Below are 12,432 nucleotides of genomic sequence, written 5' to 3' on the forward strand. Positions count from 1 at the left end.
GTCCGAGGCACGCCCATGTGGGCCGGCGGCGTGGGGAGTCCTCGGCGGGGCCCAGCCCCTGAGCCCACCGATGACCTCTTCGCCCGCAAGCTGCGCCAGCCGGCGCGGCCCCCGCTGACGCCACACACCTTCGAGCCCAGGCCAGCCCGCGGCCCGCTCCTGCGCAGCGGCAGCGATGCGGGCGAGGCCCGGCCCCCGACACCGGCCAGCCCTCGCGCCCGTGCCCACAGCCACGAGGAGACCGGCCGCCCCCCCGCGCCCCCCGCCCGCTTCTTCTCCGACCCGCTGGCGCTGCTGGGGCTGCCGGTCGAGGAGCCGGAGCCCGAGTTCCCGCCCGTGCCCGAGCCCCGCTGGTTCGCCCACTATGACGTGCAGAGCCTGCTCTTTGACTGGGCTCCGAGGCCCCGGGGAACGGGGGGCCACGCAGAGGCGGGCTCTGGGACCCCCGCCTCGTCTCAGGACCAGACTGCCCGCTCCGACCTGCTGCTTGAGGCGCCTGGCTTCGTGAGTGAGCTCGGGGGTGAGGGCGAGCTGGGACTGGGTGGACTGGTGTCTCCACCTGTGCCCCCCTCGCTGCCCAACGCGGCCGTGTCCGTCCTGGAGGAGCCACAGAACCGAACCTCGGCCTACAGCCTGGAGCATGCAGACCTGGGCGCTGGCTACTACCGCAAGTACTTCTACGGCAAAGGTGAGGGGAGGGCCGCTGGGGAGGGGCCCAGGTCCCTGTCACCTGTGGTGAGCTGTCCTTTCCCTGTCAACTCCCTGGCCACTTGAAGGGTCAGGCTCTGTCTCTGGGCCGAGGCTGCCCAGCTTTACCCACCTCCCTAAGACCAAGCCCAGCCTCCACCCAGCCAGGCATGCTCCGCTGCCCCCATCTGGTTCATCCTTTTGCTCCTCCCGGCTGGGGAGAGATTTCCTATGGACATTTCTGTGAGGTGAAAACTGAACCCCTGCACCCGGGAACCTTATTCTCATCAGTGCCCACAAGGGAGGGCCCCAGACATCCTGGGGAAGAATATGGGCATGGTGGGCGAGGCCATGCAGGATCTAGGTTTTGGAGCAGGCAGGCATGGCCCCCCTGGGTCTGGGGCAAGATATATCATCGGTGAGGCTGCAGAAGGGGTGAGGCCTAGGGCCAAGGGTATAGGTGCCGACAGGAGTCAGGATCTGGGTTGGTAAAACGTGGGCAGGGCTGACGAGGGGACTGGACTTAATCTAGGATCTGAACTAGTGTTGTGGTGGGACCTGGAGCGGGGACTTTGGTGGACATGGTCGAGCGAGGGTGGGACTGCTCAGGGGGGTGGATCTGGTCACCCACCGCCTGCTTCCCCCAGAACACCAGAACTTCTTCGGACTGGACGAGGTGCTGGGCCCGGTGGCAGTGAGCCTGCGGCGGGAGGAGAAGGAGAGCAGCGGAGGGGGCACTCTGCACAGCTACCGCATCATCGTGCGGACCACGCAGGTAGGCCAAGGTCATGGGAATTAGACCGTGGATTGCCTTCTGAACGGCCTGCACGTATCCTGAGCGCCCCTATATCCCCTCCTTAGCTCCGGACCCTCCGTGGCACCATCTCGGAGGACGCGCTGCCGCCAGGGCCCCCGAGAGGCCTGTCCCCAAGGAAGCTTCTAGAGCACGTGGCATCGCGGCTGAGCCCGACTTGCCTGCGCCTGGGCTCAGCTTCACCGAAGGTGCCCCGCACGCTGCTTACGCTGGACGAGCAAGTGGTAAGTGGGTGGGACAGCCCTGCCCTACAGCTAGACCTGGTCTGAACCCAGCCTGCCCAGCTCCTAGCCACCTAGCCTTGACCCTGATCCTGGGCTGGACGGGGACCCCAGGAGAGCTGCCTTTTCAAAAGGAGGGCATCAGAGGTCATCTGGAGCCTTGCCTCTCAAAGTAAGGTCTGTAGACCAGCAACGTCCATATCATCTGGGAGCTTGTTAGAAATGCAGATTCTCGGGCTCCACCCCAGACCTACTGAATCTCAGAGCCCACACTTTAAGAAGATCCCAAGGTAATTCCTATGTGCATTTCAGCTGAGGAGCGCTGATCTGACTGCCACCCCCTCTTCCTGCAAGTCCCTCTCCTTCCCTGTCAGTTTTCCCTGCAATGCCCTGCTTGGTCTCCTGCCAGTCTGGGGTGCTCACTCCTTCCTGGGGCTGCCCATTCCACTGTGGGACCACTCAAGCCCGCTGAAGGTCCTTCCCTACCCTGTGCTGAAAGCTGCCTATGGGCCCCGATTCTCCTCCTCTGTCATTCAGTCTGTTAGTCATTCAACAAACATTTCCTCATACCTTGGTACCAGGCCCCAGACTGGATGCTGGAGACCTGTCTAGACCAGATGCTGTCCTTGAGTAGCTCACAGACAAGTGTGGGAGAGAGACTGCAGAGAATCATGGATAATGATGGAGCAGGATAACAGGGACAGGGCAATGTTGAGGGCTCTATGGGGCACCAAGGTAGCGCTGACAGCCCTTCCTTGGTTCAGCATCACGGAGGAAATGCAAGAGCCCAAACCAGGAAGAGCAGGCATTTTCTGGACAGAAGGAACAACTTGGGTGAAGCTTAGAGACTGAAAACTGTCACGTCAGGGTCCTGTGGGCAGTTCAGCATGACTGGAGTAGGACTTGGGGGGAAGGGGTGGGAAAGGCTGGCCTTTGGTCCTGAGGGCACCGTGGAGCTGTGGAAGATCTGAGAGGTTGAGCAGTCCTCTGGCTGCAGTGTGGGGGCTAGACTGGAGGCCAGGCTGAAGGCTGAAGGCTGTCACAGTGATCCCAGCCAGACGTGGTGGTGACGATGGCAGAGGTGAAGAGGAGGTGACAGTCCAGGGACAGAGTGGATAGCGTTCGTGGCAGACTGGAACGGTGGGGGTGTTGTGAGATTGCCCTGCTTCTCGGCCGCTGGGAGCGGTAGTTTATGGAGGCAGGGACCCTGGAGGACGAGTGGTGTGGGGGGGGAGTCATAGTGAGGAGGTGAGGTGCCAGGGGCTGGAAGGACATCTGGGCAGCTGGAGCTCGGGAGAGGGGTCTGGGCTGGAGGCAGAGTTGGGGGTATCATTCCGTGGAGATGGCTGCTGTGGCCACTGAAGGTGAAGAGCGCGGGTGGGGAAGAGGCCCAGACATGAGAGGGTGAGGTCCCTGGGGTCTCAGGCAGAATGAAGTTCCAGTTGTCCCAAGTGCCAACTAAGGTGAGAGGGTGCCAGGATGAGGCCGTGCCCGTGGCCGTAAGAGGGGCTTGGGGTTTAGGAGCTGGGGTGGAAGTGGGGCTGTAGTGTGAGGAGGGATGAAATGGAAGTGGGGACTGTGGGTGTAGACGCGCTTAGCAGGAAGACGGGAGGCCAGAGCTGGAGGGGCCCTGGGCTTGTTTGTGTGGTGGCAGAGCGCCCTGTGCACAGAGCGATCCTGTGCACAGTTAACCCCAGATGCAAAGGAGCCACAGGAGCCGGGGGCAGAGAGTAAGCAGAGGTGGTGCAGGGCTCCAGGCCTCCAGAGGCTGGGCTCAGGGTGCCTGGCATTTGAGGGAGGGGAGGACAGGCTGGCCTTGAGATAAGGAGGATGACAATGTGGCCATTAATTGGGATCGAGCGCACTCTGTGCAGGGTCCTTTCCGTGAATCACGTCCTCTGTGGTCATATGACAACCAGCCCCCTCCCGGTTCCTTCTCACCTTGATCTCCTCTGCCCTCCTGAGCGCTGGGAGCAGGAGAGACAGAACCCACTTGATAAGCGAGGCCACAGAAGTGGCTTAGAGAGGGCAGAGCTCAGGCCACACACGGAGGCAGGTCTGCCCCCAGGCCAGTGTCCCGGTCCATTCCCCAAGGCCCAGGGGTGCTGCTGGGCGACTGAGGCCTGTGCCTTCTGCCTGTGCCCTCCCCCGCAGCTGAGCTTCCAGCGCAAGGTGGGCATCCTGTACTGCCGGGCGGGCCAGGGCTCGGAGGAGGAGATGTACAACAACCAGGACGCAGGACCCTCCTTCATGCAGTTCCTCACCCTGCTGGGTGACGTGGTGCGGCTCAAAGGCTTTGAGAGCTACAGGGCCCAGCTGGACACCAAAAGTGAGGCCCAGGGGGCCCGGGGTGGGGGCAGACCCATGCTGAGGGGCAGGCTGCCTTGGTGAAAACCAGCTGCCTGCTCGCTTTTCTATCCCATCTTGTCCCGGGTCTGGGGCCGGGGGTGGAGAGTTCTTTGGGTAGGCTGAGGACGTGGGTCTGGGGCTGCAAAGGCCAAGCCATGGCTGGGAGGAGGGGCTGGGACTATCCCCCAAGGCCCCGGTGCCCTACTGCCTGAGCGGGGTCAAGGGGGTTTGTAGGCACCACCCTCGCCATCAAACACACATATTCCACCAGCGCAGACCCTGCCTCCCTGGTTGGAAAGGTCCCAGGGTCCCTGGAAGGTGTTTTTATCCAGCACCTCCTGCCTGCCTTCCACTCTCTCAGCTGCTCCACACATGCTGGTGCCTGGGCCAACATCTGTCTTCTCCTGGGACATCCGCCCCCGACTCCCTGTTAGCAGGCCATTTCTCATTTCTGTCTTCATTCTATCTCAGCATCCCCCCATCCCAATCCCAGGCTGGAGGCTGGATTCTGTGGGGGGAGGGGAAGGGGAGCAGCCAAGGCTGAGGCCCTTGGAGCTCATGGCCTGGACCTTGGCTGGTGGCGGAAAGGGGTTGTCCACCTGCTGGCTGGGGGTACAGAGGCTCCAGACTGCAAGCAGGATGGCAGGTTCGAGCCATCCAGATTTCCCTTGCTCTCCCTCGGTGTCCCCAATTAACTGGCCACAGCGGATTCCACGGGCACGCACTCCCTCTACACCACGTACCAGGACCATGAGATCATGTTCCACGTGTCCACGATGCTGCCTTACACCCCCAATAACCAGCAGCAGGTGTGAGGGGGCCCTGGGGATGTGAGCTGGGTATGGGCTTCTGGGGACCATGGAGGGGTGCTTTGTGGGTGGCAGTGTTTGAACCTTGGTCTGAACTCTGCTGACCCCTAACTACGCTCCAGGCTAGTGTCCCTCCCCAAAGACAAACACCCCAGGCCTTCACCAGGGGCAGGTGGGGGGAGCCACTGGTGCCCAGGCTCTTAGGTCTCACTCACATCCCCCACCTTCTAACCCCCAGCTCCTGCGGAAGCGCCACATTGGCAACAACATTGTGACCATCGTGTTCCAGGAACCCGGCAGCAAGCCCTTCTGCCCCACCACCATACGCTCGCACTTCCAGCACGTATTCCTAGTCGTGCGGGCCCACGCGCCCTGCACTCCGCACACCTCCTACAGGTGGGCGCCCGGAGTTCCAGTTCTGCCAAGGGTAGGTCTTCCTGGGCCCTCCCTTTGCCCCTGACTACCGCCTCCTTCCCCATAGGGTGGCTGTGAGCCGCACCCAGGACACCCCGGCCTTTGGGCCAGCTCTGCCCCCTGGCGGAGGTCCCTTTGCAGCCAACGCCGACTTCCGGGCCCTCCTGTTGGCCAAGGCGCTCAATGGCGAGCAGGCGGCGGGCCACGCACGCCAGTTCCACGCCATGGCCACGCGCACGCGCCAGCAGTATCTGCAGGACCTGGCCACCAACGAGGTGACCACCACGTCGCTGGACTCGGCTTCCCGTTTCGGCCTGCCTTCCCTGGGCGGGAGGCGGCGGGCGTCCCCCCGGGGCCCGGGCGCTGAGCTGCAGGCGGCAGGGGCGCTGGTGTGGGGCGTACGCGCGGCGCCCGGGGCACGGGGCGCGACCGGAGCCGAGGAGGGCGGCCCTGACGGCGCAGAGGTGCCATGCCTGCTGGGCATCTCGGCCGAGGCGCTGGTGCTGGTGGCGCCGCGCGACGGCCGTGTAGTCTTCAACTGCGCCTGTCGCGACGTGCTGGCCTGGACCTTCTCCGAGCAGCAGCTCGACCTGTACCACGGCCGCGGGGAGGCGATCATGCTGCGGTTCGACGGGCCCCCCGGCCAAGCCGTTGGCGAGGTCGTGACGCGCCTGCAGGTGAGGCGCGGGAGTAAGGTTGGGGTGCAAGGTCCCGGCGCGCGCGCGCAGCGGGGAAGGAGCCTGCTTTGGAATCCCTCGTTCCCGCCGCCTCTCCTGCGAAAGGGGAAGTCGGGGTGGTGGGGCACACCGGGAGCCTCGCAGGGATGGAACTGGGGGTCCCCAGGCCCTCTTTTGCGGGGTGGGTGGCTAATACCCTCCTTGGGCGTGTGGAAGGGCCCATGTGACCTGGGACGGTCCCTGGGGCTGGCGCTGGGGCGGCCCCTCCTCCGTTAGCCCCCGCTCACTCCCCGCCCCGCCCCGCCCCGCACCAGCTGGTGAGCCGCGGCTGCGAGACCCGCGAGCTGGCGCTGCCCCGCGACGGCCAAGGCCGCCTGGGCTTCGAGGTGGACGCCGAGGGCTTCGTCACGCACGTGGAGCGCTTCACGTTCGCGGAGACGACGGGGCTGCGGCCCGGGGCGCGCCTGCTGCGCGTGTGCGGCCAGACGCTGCCCAGTCTCGGCCCGGAGGCCGCTGCCCAGCTGCTGCGCTCGGCGCCCAAGGTCTGCGTCACCGTCCTGACCCCCGACGAGAGCGGCCGGCCCCGCAGGTCAGGACGTTGGGACGCAGGGAGGTGGGAGGACCGGGCAGCTGGCCACCACCTAGCCCGTGCCTCCCGTGTGGCCATTAGCGACAGGAACCTCGCGGGGAGGCCTTTCCTTCTTGAGAGAATCCCGCGTCTCTTAATCTCTCTGAACTGCACTATCCTTATGGGTAGAATGAAGACTATTAAGCTCGCGTCTTCACCGCCCAAAAGATCCAAGAGCAGCCCCCGCTGTATTTCTCACAGACACCCAATACACACTATTGGTTACTTACTGCATTAAACCAGGGATGTGTGGACTTTTTATGTGAAGAGCCAGAGAGTAAATATTTCGGGTTTTCTGGGCTATCTGGTCTCTGCTGCAGCCACTCGGCTCCGTCACGGTAGCACAAGAGCATCCAGAGGTGACATTTAAATGATGAGTAGCCTCGTGCCATGAAAACTAGTTATGGACCCTGCAACGTGAATTTTATGTGACTTTCACATGTCATAAAATATTTTTATTTCTTTCAACTGTTTAAGACTGTAAAAGCCAACCTTAGCTTTCAGTACAGAAACAGGCACATCTGCTAAGAAAGAAAAGACAAAGGCAGAGGCTGGATTTGCCCCCAGGCAGTACTTTTTGGATCTCTATGCTAAGTGGTTTTCCCACGTTATTTAAATCCTCACAGCAAACTAGGAGATCAGTACTATTATCCCCATTTCACAGATGGAGAAACTGACATTCAGCGTGATTTGCTTAGGATTCACAAGGGCAGCACTGCGATTTGAACTGAGGTCTGGACAAATGGCCAGTAGCCAGGCAAATATTTTTCAGTGTTGTCAGAGAGTTTGGAGAGCTCTCCTCCTCCTGGAAGCGAGCCTCGGGCACAGCTGGGAGTGGGGCTGGTGATGCTGGTGTTCCTGCCTGACCTACTCCTTCCTCCCCCCAGGAGCTTTTCGGAGCTGTACATGCTGTCTCTGCAGGAGCCCAGCCGGCGGGGGGCTCCCGAGCCAGTGCAGGATGAGGCCCCAGCAGTGGCCCTACTGGCCACCACGAAGCAGCTGCTGCAAGTGTGCCTGAATGATGGCAGTGGTCCTCCAGGGCCCGGGGACCTGGCCGAGGAGAGAACCGAGTTCCTGCACAGCCAGAACCCTCCATCACCCTGCAGGTGCGCCCTCTCGGCCTTCCCTCTCCTCTAGCCCACGAGGCTGGACGGGAAGGCCTCTGCAAGCAGGGTCCACGGGTGGGGGCAGCTTGCAGTGCTGAGCCGTCCCTGCTCTCCCCAGCTCCCTGTCCGACGAGGCCCCAGTCCTGCCCAACACCACCCCGGACCTCCTCCTTGCCACCACAGCCAAGCCGGCAGCACCCAGTGCTGGCAGGGAGACACCCCCCACCCAGGTGAGCAGAAGCAACTCTCTGGAGCCCAACCAGCAGGGGTGGGCACCGTGGTGATGGTGGGCATCACTGCATCTATACCCACTTCTGCCCCCCAGGATGGGCCAGGCAGCCCCAGTGGCTGTGAGGACAGGGGTGACCCAACCCCGGAACTGAGGGCCTCCTTCTTGCCACGAACCTTGTCTCTGAGGAACTCCATCAGCAAAAGTGAGTCTGGAGCAAGGTGGGGGTCTAGGAGCGGGGCAGGAGGAGGCCTGGCCTGCGCTTCCCTAGCTGAGCCCAGCTCCGGTGCCCACAGTCATGTCAGAGGCGGGCAGCGAGACCCTGGAAGATGAGTGGCAGTCCATCTCAGAGATCGCCTCCACCTGCAACACCATCCTGGAGTCGCTCTCCCGGGAGGGTGAGGCCACCAGGGCGCTGCGGGCGGAGCCAGGGTGGGGCTTTCTCCCTTTACCTCCCTGCCCAGACGGTCCCTCTGTCCCCACAGGGCCACCCATCCCAGAGAGCAGAGATGCCAAGGGAACTCCAAAATCTGACGCTGAGTAAGCCTCACATCCGATCTACCCCTTCACCCCATGCCCAGTGTTCGTACCCACCCATTGGAGTGAAGCTCTGTCTCAGGGCTCTGCTGTAATGTACACCCCAGTCAGAAGACAGGGGGTGGGCTCCTCTCAGGCGGGTGGGTCTGGGAACCAGCCCATGGTGCCGCACCCTGCCCTGGTCTCACTGAGTTCTGAATCCCATGTTCTCAGGCCAGAACCCGGGAGCCTGTCTGAGAAGGTCTCTCACCTGGAGTCCATGCTCAGGAAGCTGCAGGATGACCTGCAGAAGGTGACACGGTGGCTGTGGGTCATGGGGAGTCACAGGGCTGCCCACGCTGGCTGGCCACTGACTCCCGCCTCGCTCCACCTCCCCCCAGGAGAAGGCAGACAGGGCGGCCCTGGAGGAGGAGGTGCGGAGCCTGCGACACAACAACCGGCGGCTGCAGGCCGAGTCCGAGAGCGCGGCCACCCGCCTGCTCCTGGCCTCCAAGCAGCTGGGCTCCCCCACCAGCGACCTGGCCTGAAGCTGTCGGGTCCAGCCTCAGCCTGGCTGCGGACCTGCTGGAACTGCCTGGTCGCTCGCTCGGGGCACCTGGGCCATACCAGGCCCTGGGCCCTCCTCAGGGACTATCCCTGCGCGAGGCGCATCTTAGCACTGCCCCCGCTCCCCAGCCCATTATTTGGTGGCATTTTGGTGGCAAAGTTGCCCCTCTACCCCATCCCCGTTTGTAAATATTCTGTGGAGAAAAGGGGACTTCAGGGAATAAAGAAGCCACCGTTATTTGTGTCCACACAGATGTTCATGACGTGATGGGGGAAGGGGCTTTGCCCCCTCAGGCCCCGGCCAAGCTCCTGGGACAGTGGCTCAGGGTTGGGCTGGCACAAACTGAGGGGTTCTCTGAGGCTAGGCCACCCTTGGCTTCTGTCCCACAAACATTGGTTTGGTCTGTTGGGAAGCAGGTGGCCACACCCTGTACCTATTCTGCTTAATCGTTGGAGCCAGGCCCCTGCCCTAGAACCAGACCTGCGGGGCTGAGATCAGAGGCAGAGCCCCTCTGGGCGAGAGAGGAAAGGCGCTTAGGGGCCAAGGGGCACCTGCCCATGCCCTCTTTAAAGGCCCTGTCCCCAGTACAGGCCCCGCTCTCCTCTCTGTAGACACTGAGCCCCCAAGCCTGGCACTCCCTCAGTCACCTGGCCAGATCTGGCAGGCCCCAATTCCAGAGGTAGTAGCTTCTCTGCCTTAGTTGCCTGAGAGATGTTTCCATGTCCCAGAGGAAATCAGCCCTTGACCCACTTCTCTCCTCACCAGCCCATGACCCCTTGTTCCTCAGCAGGCTGGGCCCTTTCCTGTGAGTGGCATCAGCAGGTCCAAACTTGAATCGTGTCTAAACTGTTTTCTGGATCTGAGGCCCAGACAGGGCACTGACTTGCCCAGCATCACATGCCTAGTTCAGCCCTGCTGAGACTCAGGCCCTGGGGTCCATAAACTCAGGCTTTGGCAGGATGAGCTTGGCTCTGAGAAACAGAGCTTCAGGGGCTCAAGCTTCATGGAGGAGGTAACGTGAGGGCTGAGGGTTCTTTTGTTTTTTATCTATTTGTCTGCCCTGGGTCTTAGTTGAGGCACGCGGGATCTTCATTGTGGTGTGTGGGATCTTTAGTTGCGGCATGCAGGATCTCGTTCCCTGACCAGGGATCGAACCCAGGCCCCCTGCATTGGGAACATGGAGTTTTAAACCACTGGACCACCAGTGAAGTCCTGGGGCTGAATTTTAAAGGTTCAATGTGGGGACATTCGATCCCTGGTCAGGGAACTAAGATTCCATGTGCTGCAAGGTGTGGCCAAAATGTAAAAATAAAATCAAGGCTCAGTGTCCTGTTCACCAGGTAGAGAAGGCAAAGGGATCCTGGGTAGAACCAGTCTGGGGGGCCTGTTGGACTGGAGTCAGCCTACGTAGGGACCCAGGGTCAAGGAGGCTGGAGCTGAATCAGAAAGGGCTGTGAATGGGTGCACTAGAGCTCCTGGACTAGCAGTTCCCAGCACTGTGTCCCAGCTTTCACCTGGTGGACTGTAGTGAGGAGCCCTCACAGTGCAGGGTGGAAGGCTCTGGTGTGATAGATGTTCAAAGGGAGGGTGATGTGATTTGGGTGTCAGAGCCCTTCGGCTACAGGGAAGGCAAAGCCAGGGAGGAGGCTGTAGTAGCAGCCCCAGTGGAAGAGGTGGTGGCTGAAACTAGGTGACAGCAGTGGAGATGGGAGGAACTGGGCACATTTGCCAGGACCCAGTGAGGAGGTGGACTCGAGTTGCTAGGGGAGAAGATGCAGAATCCACGGTGGTGGCCAGGTTTCTGGCTGGAGCCCCTGAAGGATGGTAAGGCCAAGGCTGAGACGGGGAGGGGGAAGGGCAGCCTGGGGCTGGCTGGGGTTCTTTGGAACACGGAGAGTTTGAGAGGCCTGCGGGATGTCAGTGTGAGATGTCCAGTGTGCTGGCGCACTGGAGAGAGAAGTCTGGGCTGGAGACAAGGATTTGGGACTGGTGAGCCATGAGCATGATGAGGTCACTCAGGGAGTGTGGGAAGGACCGTGAGAGGGCTTCTGGGGGTCACGGGATGTCACTTCAGGACACTGGGAAAGCGAAGAGCGAGGCACAGCCTGGGCTGGAGGACCTGGGCTCGCTCATTCCCCTCTGGGTCTCAGGTTGGCCACGCTGCGGGCAGCTCTGCCATCAGTTTCCTCTGGTTAGCCTTCTCACCCTGCCAGGTCCCTCCTGGCGCTCGCCCTCGCCCCATTTACAGCGCCGTTGCTCCATCAAGCCCCACCTCCCCAAGCACCGCCCCCCCCCCCCCCCCCCCCGACAGGTTCGCCGGGGTCCTGACCTGGCCACCATGCTCGGGTTCCGCCCCTCGCGCGTAAGTACAGCTTGGCCTGGTCCCAGAGTGGTCCACCTGCTTCAGACCCTGCCCCCTGAACAAGAGCCTGGAGCAAAGCACGATTCGCTCGATGCTTTCCTGTTCGCCAACATTCCGCCGCCAGCTGGCATCTTTCCTCGAAGACACCGTCCATCGGAGTCTGCACCCTGGGCCTATTGTGTTCCCAGGGGACTCGGTAGATTTGCAGCACGTCCCACTGAAACCCGGTTGCTCCTGCCTTCACCCTCCCGCAAAACCCTGCGACGCCACCGGCCTCAAGATGGGTTTTCCTGAAGCGCATTACCTGGCGTCCCTATTGTAGACTGCTATCCTTGCGCATGCGCACTAGCGACGGCAGGTCCTAGCGGGCCACGGCCTCTGGCGACCCTGCTTTACTGCGCGTGCGTCGGGCCAAGCCGGAAGTACGTCCAGTTCTAGTCCCTCTGGAAGTCGATTTGTTTTTGTTCAGGACTCCTGGGCGCGCGCGGTGGTGGAACGGCGGCTTCGGATTTAAGATTTCCTCGATGCTCCCAGGGCAAGGTGTCAAAGCATAGACCTTTACCTGGCACCTCCCCTTCCCCAACACATGCAAACACTCCCTCATCCATTTAAGGGATGAAATCCAAACCTCTTAGCCCCGCGTTCTTTATCTTTCACAGAATGACCCCATCGAAACTTTCAACGTCGTCTCTCTTACCCCGCTCACCTACAAACGCTGGCTAGTCCCTCTGCGAAATCCACCCTCCTCTGTTGATGTAAGACCTGAAGCTAGCGTGGCCTCTGTGAAACCCTTCCTGAAAATGCTCCATCCCCACAGCTGCTGGGCCCTACCGGGCTCTCACTAGGCTGGGACCTCCACCCACTCCCACCCCCTGACTGACTGCTCTCATCCACCGGCTGGTATCCAGGGGTTTCCACAGGCATCCTCGGACTGCAGGCTCCCGGATGGCAACGTATTCATCCAACTCTGTATCACCAACGTCCAGCCTGAAATGACCAGCAAAGAGTGTGCTGTTTGCTGAAAGAAGGCAAATCTCTGGCCAGCTTGGCAA

At 61.6% G+C, this 12,432-nt stretch overlaps 1 protein-coding gene across 1 annotated transcript; it reads left to right on the top strand.

Moving 5' to 3' along the window:
* SIPA1 (signal-induced proliferation-associated 1) lies at window positions 1–9,138 on the top strand. The gene is made up of 15 exons (XM_082844710.1): window positions 1–688; window positions 1,335–1,462; window positions 1,549–1,725; window positions 3,877–4,051; window positions 4,777–4,880; window positions 5,119–5,276; window positions 5,362–5,971; window positions 6,286–6,560; window positions 7,487–7,705; window positions 7,824–7,935; window positions 8,031–8,139; window positions 8,231–8,332; window positions 8,420–8,474; window positions 8,685–8,763; window positions 8,852–9,138. The coding sequence occupies exons 1-15, from the start codon at window positions 16–18 to the stop codon at window positions 8,996–8,998; spliced, it is 3,123 nt and encodes a 1,040-aa protein (XP_082700836.1). The 5' UTR covers window positions 1–15; the 3' UTR covers window positions 8,999–9,138.
* The last annotated feature ends 3,294 nt before the right edge of the window (window positions 9,139–12,432 follow it).

Source organism: Leucopleurus acutus (genome assembly GCF_964270905.1).
Source record: "Leucopleurus acutus genome assembly, chromosome: 8".
Taxonomy (NCBI): Eukaryota; Metazoa; Chordata; class Mammalia; order Artiodactyla; family Delphinidae; genus Leucopleurus; species Leucopleurus acutus.